This window comes from Chanodichthys erythropterus, chromosome 5, assembly GCF_024489055.1.
Source record: "Chanodichthys erythropterus isolate Z2021 chromosome 5, ASM2448905v1, whole genome shotgun sequence".
Classification (NCBI taxonomy): Eukaryota; Metazoa; Chordata; class Actinopteri; order Cypriniformes; family Xenocyprididae; genus Chanodichthys; species Chanodichthys erythropterus.
The window spans coordinates 33,778,419-33,795,201 of NC_090225.1; the positions used below are offsets into that span (position 1 = coordinate 33,778,419).

Genomic DNA, 16,783 nt, shown 5'->3' on the forward strand with positions numbered 1-16,783 from the left:
GATTAACATTAATGACACAGACTGCAGCAGGTTTATTAGGTCACTTTAAGACCTAATATATGGACACACATCTGATTCGTTTACCAACTTATGTTAATTTAAGACATAACTGCCTGTGTTTATGAGAATATGCACCATAATTTTCTGTGTATGTGACCGTTGGGGCACTTATACTGTTAACTATGTATACTATACTATGTATACTATAACATGTTTCACATTAGACTGCATTTTTCTTGTGGCCATGAGTTAAATGCGTAAACAACCTGCACGACCATATGAATCTGGAATTATCAGAAATGGATAGGCCTAAAATAACATTTACTTATAATTAAGAAAAAGCACGGAATTATTAAATGATTAACATATTGCCTATTGTACTGTGTGTGATGGTGCCTATAGCAGCATTTGAATGAAGTGTATCAATAAATGTTAAAAGATTATCATGTATACAATTATATTTATCCAGTCCAAGTCTTTTAAATCCATTCACTGATTGTTTATTTTTTTATTATTATTATTTACATTTTTATTCATTACGTATTTGCTTTATTTTCCCCGTCATTTCACATTTCTCTTTACCTTTCTGTAGCCTTTATTATGTTACTATTATGTTAAGTCTATATTTTGTAAATACTGTAAATGCTCAATCATGCCATGTTTTCTGTAGACTATAGTATGCCTAGCCTGTTTTCATTTGTAGCCTCTCGTGCCCATGACAGCATTCCAATGTTTGAATAATCTGTTATTACTAAAGGCTATATATTAAAAGAAGAAAAAAAAAAGTAATTTAAATCTTAATCTGATATCTTAATTTTGTTTATAAGCCATTAGTGTGTGTATAATATATATGTATATATATATTTATATATATATATATATTTATATATATATATATATATATATATATATATATATATATATATATATATATATATATATATATATATATATATATATATATATATATATATGTATATATATATTTATATATATATATATATTTATATATATATATATATATACATACACACACACACACATACATATATATATATGTATATGTGTGTATATATGTATGTGTGTGTGTTTCTTTTTTAATAAATTGCAAAAAGGTCAACAATTCTGTGTTTTTCTGTCAATAGGGGGTGCTGTGTGTACAATAATGAGGGAAAAAAATTAACTTAAATGATTTTAGCAAATGGCTGCAATATAACAGAGTGAAAAATTTAAGGGGGTCTGAATACTTTCCGTACCCACTGTAAGGAAAGTATATTATATATATATATATATATATATATATATATATATATAAATATAAAATAATTTCTTAATTCCGCCCTTATTTTGTCATTCTTAATTAAAAATTAAGAAAAAATTATTATAAATAAATAAATAATTAAAAAGTATTATTATAGGCCTATCCATTTCTGATAATTCCAGGTTGCTATGGTCACACAGGTTGTTTCATTTAACTCATGGCCATAAGAAATAGATGCCGTTCCCTCAACAAAAAGAAGTCGTGGCCACGAGAAAAATATGCCGTTCCCTCAACATAGGATCTCGAAGCTACGACTTTACCTCAAAAAATGATCTTGTGGCCACAAATTATCACGTTCCTGAGTTAATATGTCGTCGCCACAATAAAACTAAGTGAACCGACCATGTCCCCTCCCTGTCGCCAGACTTTGCAACAGACAGTAAGCAACTAAACTCTTAAAACAACACCCGATAATAACAAGTTCTTCCACATTTTGACTTGTTTAGGATGTCACCCTCTGTATTTTCACATTTATCTGTATTTCACTTTCACGTGAAAATAACGTAAAGCAGTCCTGCCAACTACCAACAACACAAATATATCTACTACCTTACAGCATAATCTCTACCGGATGACACATTTCTACTGTTGCACTGTATATCCCATCTTACCGCCCGGCACTAATTGACACTCTCCATCACTCAAACACAAAGCACTTCCTCCAAGAGCTTAAAGGACAACCCAACCCCAGCATTACTGCCAATCCAAGCTGTGCTCTGTGAAGCAGGACTCGCCTCTTGCTCTGTCGACTTAAGGTGTGGAAGTGGCGGGGTTCGAGAGCACGGGTCGGGCCTTGCGGGGAGAGATGCTCTCGGTTGGATACGGCGCCCTCCCTGTCGCATGTGTTCTCCCTGCTTGACACTTCCTCCCACTCACGCCTGGTTGTGCAACGGCTGTTACGCAAGACAGAGCAGCTTCCAGTGTGATGAGAAGACTCGGGTTGCTGCACAAGAGAGAACGATCTGGCAGAGCGAGTGGACTGCAGATGAAAAACGGCAACAAAAGAAGAGAGAGCGAGAAAAAGTCGATATTATTCAATTCTTTCATCCACAGGCCAGCTGGCAGGGCAGGTTTTTGCTACAGGTCAGCAGGTACAGAGAGGATGAAAACACGTGGGGCCATCCCATCAAGGGTCTCAAAGTGACAGGTGATAGGTTGAGACTGAGAGTAGAGTCTGGAGAGAATTGGGGAAAAGGCTGAATTGATTACTCATTCAATTACAATAATTAAGCTGCTACTTGAGGCACTCTGTCTTAACATGCTTTTTGTCATTTATTACTCTTTACAAGAGGAAAAGAGGAGTCCTTCATTTCTCTTTAAGACAAAAAGAGCTCAACAAGGGACACTTTTGTATTCATGAGCATCATATTAATCACTATGACCATATCAGCATCTGAACTGCTGGAAAAAGTTAACTGAATTTTGTGACCAGCGCACATAAAAAAGCCAGAAACTTTAAAAGTGCCCTAGAATTAAAAATTGAATTTACCTTGGCATAGTTAAATAACAAGAGTTCAGTACATGGCAATGACATACAGTGAGTCTAAAACTCAATTGTTTCCTCCTTCTTATATAAATCTAATTTGTTTAAAAGACCTTCGAAGAACAGGCGAATCTCAAGATAATACCAACTGTTACGTAACAGTCAGGCTCATTAATATGTACGCCCCCAATATTTGCATATGCCAGCTCATGTTCAAGGCATTAGACAAGGGCAGCCAGTATTAACGTCTGGATCTGCACAGCTGAATCATCAGACTAGGTAAACAAGCAAGAACAACAGCAAAAAATGGCAGATGGAGCAATAATAACTGACATGATCCATGATATCATGATATTTTTAGTGATATTTGTAAACTGTCTTTCTAAATGTTTCGTTAGCATGTTGCTAATGTACTGTTAAAGTTAAATGTGGTTAAAGTTACCATCATTTCTTACTGTATTCACAGAGACAAGAGCCGTCGCTATTTTCATTATTAAACACATGCAGTCTGTATAATTCATAAACAACTTCATTCTTTATAAATCTCTCAAACAGTGTAGCATTAGCCGTTAGCTACGGAGCATAGCCTCAAACTCATTTAGAATCAAATGTAAACATCCAAATAAATTCAAGCAATTAAAGGGGCCACAGCCTGAATCGGCGCATTTCTAATTATGCCCCAAAATAGGCCATTAAAAAAATTAATTAAAAAAAATCTATGGGGTATTTTGAGCTGAAACTTCACAGACACATTCAGGTGACACCTTAGACTTATATTACATCTTGTAAAAAAACGTTCGATGGCACCTTTAAAAAAGTAAAAGTAAAAGAAGGTGCTCAGCCTTTAGACAAAACTATACATTTTAGAAAGTATATCCTTGCTTCTTTTTGATTACTTTTACATTTCTTTTGACTTAACTTATCACCTTTTCATATTGATATAGAAATAACACAAAGAGAAAGAAAATTACATTACGCCAGGGTTTCCTAAACTGGGGTTAATGAAGGAACTACAGGAGGTACGTAAATTGATGAAAAGCTAATAATTAATTAAATATTAAAAACATTAATTTAACATAAATAAATCATTTTAAAATAAAATGTGGCCACTTAATTTTAATTTAAGTTTTAAATTAAAATTTCAGTTTTTAAATTAAAATTTAAAAGACAAAGAGAACAATTAGGGAAACTCAAATTATGAACAACTTACTGCCATTTTGTACATATTAGTCAATAAAACCTGTAGTCTGGTTATGAGTATTTTTAAAAAAAAAATATATATATATATATAATTATATACAAACCACAAATAGTCAATAGAATTAATCTATGTACATCTGTGACTGCACATTAACTGAAGTAAATCAAAACCGAAAGTTTTATAAATTAAATTAAGGCAGCGGCTATTTGCACTAAGCAATAGGTGCTATTTACACTAAGAAATTAGATTTATGATATGTTATTAGATGTTATTAGATATGTTCTATTTACACCATGTAAAAGCAGTTTGCAAGAAGTATAAATAGTAATTAGATGCTATACTTTATATTGGCAGATACTATTTGCACCTCAGTATTTTTGTACATTAACAGGATGCAATAATATCATAGAGTGTAAATGATTATATTTATTAAAATTATTAAATGGATGCTGCCTTATTTAGGAGAATAAAAACCCTCCCTACACCTTACCCTAACCCTACCCAATAAATACATTTAATATTATTAAACACTCATCAGGCAGTTTATTTCCACTTTTAGAACATTCAATTCATTTTTTATTGAAAATAAATGACTTTCTGATGCAATATGTGATGGGGAAATAGAGAAGAGCGAGCTTGGCAAAAGGCAGATTTGAACCCTTGTCGATCATCGTACAAGCCAGGACTGCGAGCCCTACTCGCTATTGCTGCACCTCTGAAGGCGTGAATTCCGTGTCTTTTTTTAAACTTGAGTGACCCATCCAGACATTGGTGGGTGGAGCTAGTGAAAATAGCATTTGCCAACAAGGGACGCTATTTGCATGCTATATATATGTATATATATATAAAGCGTAGCCTATTTGTAGAACGTTCAGACCATCTTAGAATAAACATGAACCGTTTCAAACAGTAGCCCAAATATCAAGTAGACTTTGTTTTGCTACAGCTGAACTATAATTCATCTGAGAAGCTGTTGAATGATTGTCAAACGAATGACCTCTACTGGACATTATTCAACCATAAATCACATCAACACATAACAATCATTTACGCTCACTTCCTCAACCAAGCTGACCAGCTCTCACCATTAAGCATCAAGCAGATCAAAAACAGTCTCTTTTTGGACTCAGGCGTGGAAAATAAACTGTTAGCCTGTTCCTATTATCTAGAACAAAGACAACAAATCTGACTTCACTGCAACGATCTGAGAAATCATTCAGGGTGAAAAACAGCCGCCTCTCAGCTAGAGCGACTCCAATCACAGAAATCAAACCCCGATAATGAGGCAAGAGTCTCAATATCAGAGGCAACCACAGGAACAGTCAAATATTTGTTGCAATACGCCATCTGGAGAAAGATAGAGACAGATGATTCAGAAATATAAGAAAAAAATCGAAATAATAAGCAATTTTGTCGATTAACTTGTACCACAAACAAACTGCTGAGAGCTTTTACTTCCACTCAGCGTGTCTAATAGATTCAATAAAGAAAACTTGGTTGTAAAATGAGCTAATATCGAGGAAAATTTCAAATGCTTCCAGATTGATGTAGATTGTCAAAAACCTTTTATTACACCATGTTTTTTATAACCATTTTACCAAAAGTTGTATCATACTGATGTGAACAGTAATTGTAATAAAAGCAAATGGAAATCACATCTCCCACAGTGAAGCGACGGAGAGTCCCGTGCTAATGGACAGTGTACAGCTTGTCTTGCGCTGTTCTATCTGAAAACAGTAATGAAGCGTTTTGCTGATGATGGGTAGGTGGCAGAAACACAATGACTGGGCTCCGCTGACCGACTGCAGATGGGAAAAGGCCAAAACCCACACAAACAGATTGGGAGGCTGTGCTGGTTGGCAAGCAGACGGCTTAAAACTACGCTGGTTCTAAAGTGCGAGTCAACTGGAGATGGATCAATTTCGGGTGACCCGCAGAGCAACTTCTGTTGCACAGATTTATCCTCCATTGTGCGAGACAGTGCCTCATTTTGGCTTTGAGAGACTTAATTGGGTTATGATACAAAGCATTGTTTGAAGGAGACATATGGGGAAGTGTTCACGCAGGCACAGACTAATGCAACACAACCATTTTCTACTGTTTTTTGCTCAGCTTGTTCTTCTTATTAGAGGTATTTGCCAATGAAAACATCATAATTGTTGTTGCTCATACAGTACAGTAAGGTTAGGGATTTGAACAGCATGTACAACCCGCGCCGTTTGTGCTGCGAACATGAATGATACTTCAAATCATGTGGCTTGTTGAAGAGAGGTGTGCTATTACTGTCCAGAGCAATTTGAATTTTTCTTTTCACCTGGCAGGCGATAAAGCAAGTGGCATTTTTACTTACACTAAAGGGACCAGAGCCGTAACGGTGTAGATACATGCTAAAACCATGTTGAACACTGCAGAAACTGCGTAGCAACCACCTAAAACACCCTACCAACAGAAAACTATTCAGAACAATTTAGCAATCGCATAGCAACTACTGTGGGAGTGAGTTTTGAGCAAGCAACACTTACATTTACTTCAGAAAATGTAAAATATATCTAGCTAATACGATCACTTTGTGTGGCTGAAGTCAGGTCTAACATGACCTGAATTTTTAATAGGAGCCTATAAAAATGGGGAGTACAAGAAATTCCTAGCCTGTCAGTATGATATTCTGGCAGAATCCGAGGACTTGAAGTGAGTGAGAAGCAATTAGAAGGTGGAATATAGCCCAGCACAGAGAGGTATATTTTAGGAAAGGTTACAGCTGATGGGGGACACGTCTTAAGGACATTAAGGAAGATTGGCCACTTCTTCTTGGTTCACTGATCCAAATGCATATTAATATTTTTGATTTCACTATTATTCCAATATCCTTCAATGAGATTGGATTGTAATATCGGAGTGCCCTCCTCTGGATGGAAAACAGTATCATGACTGCACACTCAGGCTCGATGGCAGTATATCAAACCATAACCAATCTGATCTGAATCCACCGTGACATTAAGGAATAACTTATAGCTCTATTTCCCAGCTTTTGAAGTTGATCTCATAAAATGTGTCAAAAACACACAGAGAGACAGACCTGGTATTAAATTAACTAGATGTTAAAGAGCTTAAAATCACTCGTCGCAATACAGAGCACGATATCTCGCTGTTAAAACATTAAATCAAAGCTTTTACAGTAAATCCCAACATCATACGGTATTTTTCAGTTGCCTTTCCCCCTTTCTTCCATCATGAGAATACAATCTCTGACGGCAGTATCCATAATACGTTGAACTAGATGCACTGCACACTCAAAACACACAGATCTATCTGCAATTAACTGCAAACGTATAGTGGCAATTAACCCTATAGATGGTAATTAACACTTTCGCTGGTATAAGGCACTCATTTTACAGCATTTTAATTAATGTAGGTCTCCATCTGACAGACTGTGCTATTTGCCGTCTCACCCTTTCGTAATGAACACAGAGCAAAGCTGCAAGGGTCATGTTCTGCAGGCATGACATCTAACTTCACATCTTTGTATTATCAAGACTATTTACAGTCTTTCCTCATTGACTGAGCACATAAAACCAAACACTCGGATATGTTAAAACTCTGACAAAACACATTCAGATACAGCAGTACAAAAACGCAATGGTCCGTCACACCTGAAACGATTTTTATCTCCTATTCAGACTTTGAGTCTGTCTCCTGCTGGTTTACTATTTCATCTCAAATCTATCTTCATTAAAAGCTGCCGCTTCTTATATGCAAACTGTCCTCTGCGAAATCCATTTCGTTCTATTTACTGAGTACTCTGCTCATACTCATACTCTGACATACCAATAAATATTTAGAACTGTTTGGATCAAGGGGCAACTGATAGTCAAGCTTGTATTTGCATGGCCACCTCACTGTAATCGAGAACACAAACAGTTCAGAGAGAACAAGTAAACATCAGTTTGTTGCATATATAACGGGTAGAACAGCACAACAGTCGAGTTCCAGAAGTAAAAATCCCATTTATTTTCTCCACAGAGATACTGATGTTCAACAATAACATATAAACCTTTCAAAACAGACCTACTATGAGCTCTGAGGTTGTTAATGGATGATATATGATTCTTTAGAAACCGTAAGTGTGTTCAGTCGAGTTTAATTGCAAAATTCCCAGTGAAGAACTAAACTGCTAACATAATTCTGACACCAATTGCCGTTACCATGAACATAAATCGAGGTAGAAGAGATCCACTCTCATGAAGCACTGTGAACGATGTAATCAAGCCTCTCAAGCTACTCGCACACAAATTATTATTTTGCAATAAACTTAAAATTATTGCTTTTATATGTATACATTTATAGTTTTATATTGTACTATAAAATTTGATTCATTTGCATAATTCACAATGCTTCATAAGATGAGTAGATAAAACAAAGTTACACAACTGTTCAAAAGCTTGCAGTTATATTGTGAAATATTATTACCATTTAAAAGAACTGTTCAGTTCTAATAAGTGGTCAAATTGATTAATCGCATTTAATCGCATCTAACATAAAACTTTGTGTATACACACACACACACATTATATATTTACAGACTTTTATGTTAGATGTGATTAAATGTGATTAATCAATCTGACCGCTAGTTAATCATGATTAATTGTTTTGACAGCACTAATTCTAATACATTTTAAAATGTATTTTATTTCTGTGATGGAAAAATATAAATTTTGAATTTTCAGCATCATTACTTCAGTGATGTCTTCAGTGTCACATGATCCTTCAGAAATCATTCTAATATGCTGATGTGCTGCTCAATAAATGTTTTTTTTTTTTTTTATTATTATTATTATTATCAATGTTGAAAACAGTTGTGCTGCTTAATATTGGAAACCATGATACATTTATTTCAGGATTCTTTGATGAATAGAACTTAAAAAAAACAGCATTTGTATGAAATAGAAATTCGGAAATATAAACAAATGTAATGTACTTTACTGCCATGTTCGATCAACTTAATGCATTCCTGCTGAATAAAAGTATTATTATTTTTTTAAAAAAGTACTGTTTTGTATTTTTCTTTTAGATTTACAAACATAACTAGTTTCATTAATTTATTTATTTTTTCGTTAATTCAAAGTTTGTGTTGCAGTCATTCATCTTAGAGCTGGATGATTTTACTGTTTTTACCTTTTTTTATATGACTGTTTTTTTTTTTGTTTGTTTTTTTTATAGCAGAGAAGATGAATGGGAAGTTGGGAATAATATTTCAGGAACCAAGGTGCTGAAAATCACAGTTGCGCTCCACGGCCAAAGACTCTTTAAAGGAGCCCCACACTACAATTTTCACCTGAAGTCCACTTATAATGGTAGTCAAGGTTTCTTGCAACAAAAGTCATGGTTTCTTGTCAAAAGGGGGAAAAAATACATGACCATTTTCTGCCCTCTCTCAGACCCTTAGAATTTTACAGGCTCTTTTACACCTCTATATGTAAACAATCTCTGTTATTATTGGCTAGCTTCTTTGCAGATGAAAAACTTCAAGAGAGGAACAAAAAAATCATTTTCAGTGATATACCTCTCTCTTTAAACCTCTCATCAACCTTCCTATATGGAATGATGAAGCATTATCCACTAACGTCGGTCACTCTGTGGGTGATAAAAAATGTCAGTCTTACCTTCAGGAGCGTCTGCGTCACATATTTTGGTGATGGCAGCAGAGTGATTGCCCTGTGATGAGTTTGCTGTGGGCACTGGGGTCTGGTGACAGAAAAAAGCCCAAAACAATAAGACCAATCTGATCTATGGAATATGACTCTAAATGCAAGAAAGTGAACCAAATGCAATATGTTTTCATCTTTTTACATAAGCATATGTAAAACATTAGCATTGTGATTTGAGATGTGTCTTTTTTTCATGCTCACCTTATAACTTACTACATTTTGGGAGTAATTCACAAGACAGTTTTGTGCACATTATTTCAGCATAAAAAAAATCATATTCACTAACTACCCACAATCCAGTTTAATAGCCTTGCAGTATTTAAATTAAGTCATATTCAATCTTTTCAATGCCTCCTTTCTACTTAAATTAGACTCATTATACTGCACCTTATTAACAAAACTCTTCTATATTCCTGGCGCAATGATATGTATGTGAATGGCTCTATTAGCGTTAAAGGGAAAGCAGGCAGTAAAAAAAAAAAGAAAAAAAGATGTTTACCATTGATCATAGATCATCAGATGATGGAGAAGAGCATTAAACCTGCCATACATGGAAACATGTGGTGGTGTCGAGCGCACTTTATATGTCATTTTAAAGAGCTAATTTATAATTGAACCCAACTGGCATAATTCCTTTAGTAAACTGGTGCTGAAACAACATAGACTAGAGTGAGTATAAACAACACTAATATTTCTAGAACCCTCTCTTACAAGGATACTGATAACAAAGCAAAGCAAACAAAGTTCTGACTGACTCATTCTGCATAATTTCATATGACACGTACTAATTGTAAGAGGCAGACTGATTTATAAGCTTTTTGGGTTATTACATTACAGGAATGTGTTCAGTGTGTACAGTTTCAATTAAACATTCCATGTGCTTCGTGATAATGCACTGCTGTTTATGCTAGATGAAATGAGTAAACCTTGTTTGTTTAAAAGTACACTGCTCAAAAAAATTAAAGGAACACTTTTTAATCAAAGAATAGCATCAAGTTAAACTCCTGGGATATTGATCTGGTCAGTTAAGTAGCAGAGGGGGTTGTTAATCTGTTTTAGCTGCTTTAGTGTTACTGAAATTCACAACAGGTGCACCAGATGGGCAACAATGAGATGACCCCCAAAACAAGAATGGTTTTACATGTGGACGCCACTGACATTTTTTTCCCCTACTCATCTTTTCTGACTGTTTTTCATTTGCATTTGGCTAGGGTCAGTGTCACTACTGGTGGCATGAGGTGAAACTTGGACCCTACAGAGGTTGCACAGGCAGTCCAACTCCTCCAGGATGGCACATCAATATGTGCTGTTGCCACAGTATCAAGTCTCAAGATCATGGAGGTGATTCCAAGAGACAGGCAGTTACTCTAGGAGAGCTGGGCAGGGCCGTAGTAGGTCATTAACCCATCAATAGGACCGGTATCTGCTCCTCTGTGCAAGGAGGAACAGGATGAACACTGCCAGAGCCCTACAAAATGACTTCCAGCAGGCCACTAGTGTGATTGTCTCTGACCAAACAATCAGAAACAGACTTCATGAGGGTGGCCTGAGGGCCTGACGTCCTCTTGTGGGCCCTGTGCTCACTGCCCGGCACAGTGGAGCTTGATTGGCATATGCCATTGAACACCAGAACTGGCAGGTCCACCACTGGCGCCCTGTGCTTTTCACAGATGAGAGCAGGTTCAAGCTGAGCACGTGACAGACGTGAAAGGGTCTGAAAGCCGTGGAGAACATTATGCTGCCTGTAACATCGTTCAGCATGACCGGTTTGGTGGTGGATCATTGATGGTCTGGGGAGGCATATTCATGGAGGGACGCACAGACCTCTACAGGCTATACAGAGGCACCCTGACTGCCATTAGGTATCGGGATGAAACCCTTGGACCCATTGTCAGATCATAAGCTGGTGGAGTGGGTCCTGGGTTCCTCCTGGTGCATGACAATGCCCGGCCTCATGTGGTGAGAGTATTCAGGCAGTTCCTGGAGGATGAAGGAATTGATACCATTGAATGGCCCCCACACTCGCCTGACCTAAATCCAATAGAACACCTCTGGGACATTATGTTTTGGTCCATCCAATGCCACCAGGTTGCACCTCAGACTATCCAGGAGCTCAGTGAAACCCTGGTCCAGATCTGGGAGGAAATACCCCAGGACACCATCCGTCATCTCATTAGGAGCAAGCCCCGACGTTGTCAGGCATGCATACAAGCGGAGTACTGAGTACCATTTTGAGTTGCTGCAATGAAATTTCAGCAAAATGGACTAGCCTGCTGCATAATTTTTTTTCACTTTCGTGTCTTTGAATTCAGTCCTCTGTAGGTTGATCATTTTAATTTCTATCAAACGATGTGGCATCCTTTCGTTCCTAACACATTACTCAGTCCATATCAGTATAGATATCCAGCATGATATTTTTCCCCATTGAGATCTGATGAGTTTTCAGAGTGTTCCTGTCATTTTTTTGAGCAGTGTATATGGGTTAGTTTAATGATGAGTCAAATAATTAATTTTATAAATAAATTATGGTTGCAGAAATCTGATTCATCCTGTTTCCAGATTTATAAGTTTCCACATTTAATATTACATGAATTTAGAAGTGATCCTATCCTGGTCTTATTGTGCAGGATTCATTCATTAATCTATCTAGTATACTCCTACTTAAATAGTTTATGCACTATTATTTATTTATACGATACAAATATTTTATCATACTACTGCAGCTGTATTACCAGTGACTGATTTTTATTTTTTATTTATTTTTATTTTTTTGGGGGGGGGGGGGGGGGGATTTTTTAAGCCTAAAATATACTTTCCCTGGATGTTTTTTCATCTGTTGCTATTTCACTGTGTGCGCCAAAATTAAAGCAAATGTATAAATATTAAAATAATAAATATTTATAAAATAATAAACATTTGATAAATAATAAATATATTATTATTTATGAAATCATATAATAATACAATATATTATGTTTTAAATACATTAAAAACATAAACATCAATTAAAACAATGCTTTTTCTAGCTACTCAAAATTAGTTATGAATTTCTTTTAATTGTACTTCCGTAAATTGCTCTTCCTACCATTCCAATTTAAAATCCAATTCTGCATCCTGTTTGCTACCTCAGTTCCAATTCAGAAATTCAATTGGAATTTAAAAAGCATTCTCAATTAAATTGCCCAAAACCCTGCAAAGCACATATATTTCTCAGGTTTGTTAATGCTTATTTCAATATTTACATCTGATGCTGCAGAGGGGTGAAGGACAGACGTAATTGGTCAGATTTCGACACATGCTGTGATGTTTACAGAGTAGAACGAGAGGTTCGATCTTGCCGCGAGCTGTTCTTCCTTCTCTATCCTCGGCAAACGATTTGCCCCATCAGCCTTCCGACAGCTTGTCAGACTCGCAGCAAATTATTCTTCATTTGAGCTTGTATTTACGTAAAGGCAGCATAACTTTTGAAAGTAATCAAACGGGATAACATGCACCACTGGATAGATGCAGAATGACTGCTACATGCTACCCTTCAAGGAATTGATTGATGAAGAGTTTGTCAGTTTCAGCCTCAGATGCCTATGGGCCGCTCACAGTCCCTTCAATGACCACATGATACATAGTGCAAATAAAAATGGCAAGCACTGACTGAAATTGCCATGTGCACCTTGATTGACTAACTTTATCAAACTTTCTGTTGTGTTTTTTCCACAATAATCTATTACTTTGGTATCATTTAGCACATAAAAACCCACAAAGTGCAGACGGAGGCGTCACGTATAGGTCTGAAGGTCTCTTCCTGTCTAAGTGGGTGGTTCTTGGCCAGAATAAGCTACAACGTGGATCAGATTTTATGCCAAAAGTTGTTAGTCTACATAAGAGAGGATGTATAGATTTGCAGTAAAGAACATGCAGGCGGGCGCTCACACTTAACATGGACAGGTCAAAGACATCAGACAGTTTTTAACCTCACATAAATGTACAGACCTTTGAAGAAGTAAAAATAAAATAAATAACAGATGCAGGAAGACCTTTAATGGGCTTTGAAGAGAGTCGGGAGAGATGGTTTTGAAAGGCTTTCAAACACTTGCTTTGTAAAGGGTTGATCATTACATACTTATGTCACCGGCGTGGGCCCTGTTTGCTCAGAATACGACAGCTGTAATCCTGTAATCCTAATGCAGTGCAGCACAGGGGATTGACTGTTACACAAACAAACCCACATCTCACCTGCAACAGGTATTTCTGGCTGCCGTACATGACGTATTGCGGGGCCAGACTGTAGATCATGTAGCTGGTGTGGAGGACGATGAGGAGGAGGATCATGCAGAGGAAGAGGAGGGCCTGTGGTCGGGTTCTCTGAGGCCTGATCTTATACAGCTGCGCAAAAAGAAACAAGAACATCCATATATATCACTCATATGACCTAGTGCTATGAGTCTACAGCACTCTGAACAGCAGAAATGTACATATACAAATAATATTGCATTAAGAGCAACAAAAACAAGGATAGGTAGAAAATCCTCACTGCTACAGTGAATACTTTAAAAATATAGAGGGTCAAAACATAAATAAAAACATTTTTCAAGTAAAATGGTCAAAAGGTGCAGTTATGGCAAAAAGTAAAAAGGCTAAAATGAATTATCAGAATTATTCCAAGTAATTTTTCCAAGCCATGAATCTGGGTGCGTTACCGAGGTCTGCTACCCAACCCCTGCCCAATAGTTCAAAATGAATTATGGTTTGTAATGAAAAGTAATAATAATTTTATTTTTATTTTTTTAATTAATGTTAAATATGTATAACCTAAGTTATTAAAATATTATGAATGTATTTATTAAATATATCTGCAAGCAGCAATTAAGGGGCCAAGCACAAAGAAGGCATGACAAGTCATGCCAACATGGAAGCATCAGACCAACTGCAACAATGAGCAATTAAATACCTATTAAGATAATTTTAGGCAAAATAGCTGTAAAATCAAGAATACAGTCAATAAAAATGATTTACTGGTTTAACATCTTAACTAAAAAAATATGAATTTATTTATTAATATAGCACTTTGAAGTACCATTGTGTACCATATGTGCTATATAAATAAAATTGCCTTGCCTAAACCAGCATATCAATGTATTTATTCATTAATAGTTATTATTTTATCAGCATATCAATATTTTATTGATACACTGAAAAATACTGTTAGAAGACAGTAAATTTCACATTTATAGTATTCCAAAAAATCTATAATTATATTTAAGGCCTAACATATACCATATTTATTGTAGATATATTAAATATATTATATTAAATATAATTTAATTATTGTTAAATATGTATTATCCAAATTTAATATTAAAATTGTTATGAATATATATAAATATACACACACACACACACACACTCACATACACACAAGCTTATTTTTCAGGCTAAAGTAGCCAATGCAAATGTGCAGTCCTAAGTGCAAGTCTCAGGTTTCTATGGGAACTGGAAATTTTAACGGCAGCTACAGTGATGAAATGACTTTATCAATTAGCGAGGCGGGACGTATTCTGCCATATTGCGCGTTGAAGTTTCTCCCATTCATAACGTGAACAGTCTTTCTATATCTATAGTCTTTGCTAAAATTCAGCACAACACTCTTGCCAGCATGAAATTGCTTAATAAAACAGGTGAACGAAGATGAAAAAGAAACAACATGTTGTGACTCACCCGTATCCAGAAGAACCAGATCCCCATGTTACGGATCCCAGCCATGGAGGTGAAGACAAAGTACATGGTGATGGTTGTGATGAGAACATAGTCCAGTGGGAAAACCTGATGGAAGAAGAGAAACATCAACCAGGTCTGGACAGCAAGCTCTGTTTCAGCCATTCACAAGGGATACGAAACTGTCACTATTCATCTACACACACAACAAACACTTTTCAGGCCTCAGTGTCGACTAAGGAACTATTAACCCGACAATGAAGATGGCCGGAAGGCCATGATAGTGCTGTGCGCTTTCAGTGCCTTTTCCTTGTGTACCGGAGTGTTTTTTAGAGTAAGTGATGCATGTTTCACAAACCACACAATGCTGGAGGCACAAAGGATATATTTACACTCACACTCTCAGTGGTGGCCTAAAATACTGCCACTCCTGTGCGAGAGATGTATCGCTTCACAACTCTGAGGTGATTTTTCAGCAATTCCGCCTATTTTCAATGCATTTCATCTCAAAAGAGCCACAGGAAGTACATGGCAGAACTGTTTGAAAGTCAAGCTAAAAATGGTCCTCCTTTTCCTGGAAGAGTTGCTGGCTCTTACAAATGACAAAGCCTCTTCCGTTGGCAGCTTGTCCTCCATAACTCCACCGGAGCTGAAACGCTTTTGTGAAATGAGCAAAACACACTGACCTTACCTGCTGCCCTCATATCGAGGATGGAATATGGTCAATGACATCATGAAGCACAAATTAGAAATGTTTCTGGAAGCATGAGCAATAATCCTCTGGCCTGCATGTCTTATCTCTCTGCAAATGACTTTTCTTTTTCCCTTTTCATATGGCCTAATTGCTGAAATCAATGGTCTGGATTCCTGAACAATTTGGTTTAATCAAGCCATCTTAAGTAGCGAGTGAAACAAGCGATCATATTTTATTCAAGCACATGGAAACTGATCATTGCTCTACTTGAAGATTGAAGGATTTGAAATCTCTTCCAAAAGCACTAAAGGATGAAAATCGTACTTATTTCCGATTCATAAATGGCACTTAATTCAGAGGTCATCATCTTTTTATGCGACAAGCGGCCACGGACCAAGTGCCAAACTGTTCAGGGTCTTATATTTCATTTTTCGATTTGTACATTGTTGTAATTGCAGATTGTGGTATTGTGGTTAAGTGGCATCACATTTCTTAGTTTCTGCTTTGAGGAGCTAACAAGATGAAACCACAACTGTCAAGCATTATGAACATAAGACATACAGTCCTGAAATGTTTTGAAATTTGATCAAGTATAAATACATATCCAAAACTTGGAGATATGGTCTCAACACTAAAAAATAAAGTGCGTGGGAAAAAAACTGCTTTGGTA

At 36.3% G+C, this 16,783-nt stretch overlaps 1 protein-coding gene across 1 annotated transcript in view; it reads right to left on the reverse strand.

Annotated features, from left to right (window-relative positions):
- Positions 1-16,783, reverse strand: part of lmbrd1 (LMBR1 domain containing 1) — a 119,074-nt gene that overhangs the window by 19,159 nt on the left and 83,132 nt on the right. Inside the window, exons 12-14 of the mRNA XM_067385509.1 lie at positions 15,423-15,527; positions 13,941-14,090; positions 9,666-9,747 (exon numbers count right to left, since the gene is read on the reverse strand). Coding sequence (XP_067241610.1) covers positions 9,666-9,747; positions 13,941-14,090; positions 15,423-15,527 — 337 coding nt within the window. The remainder of the gene's footprint in view (positions 1-9,665; positions 9,748-13,940; positions 14,091-15,422; positions 15,528-16,783) is intronic.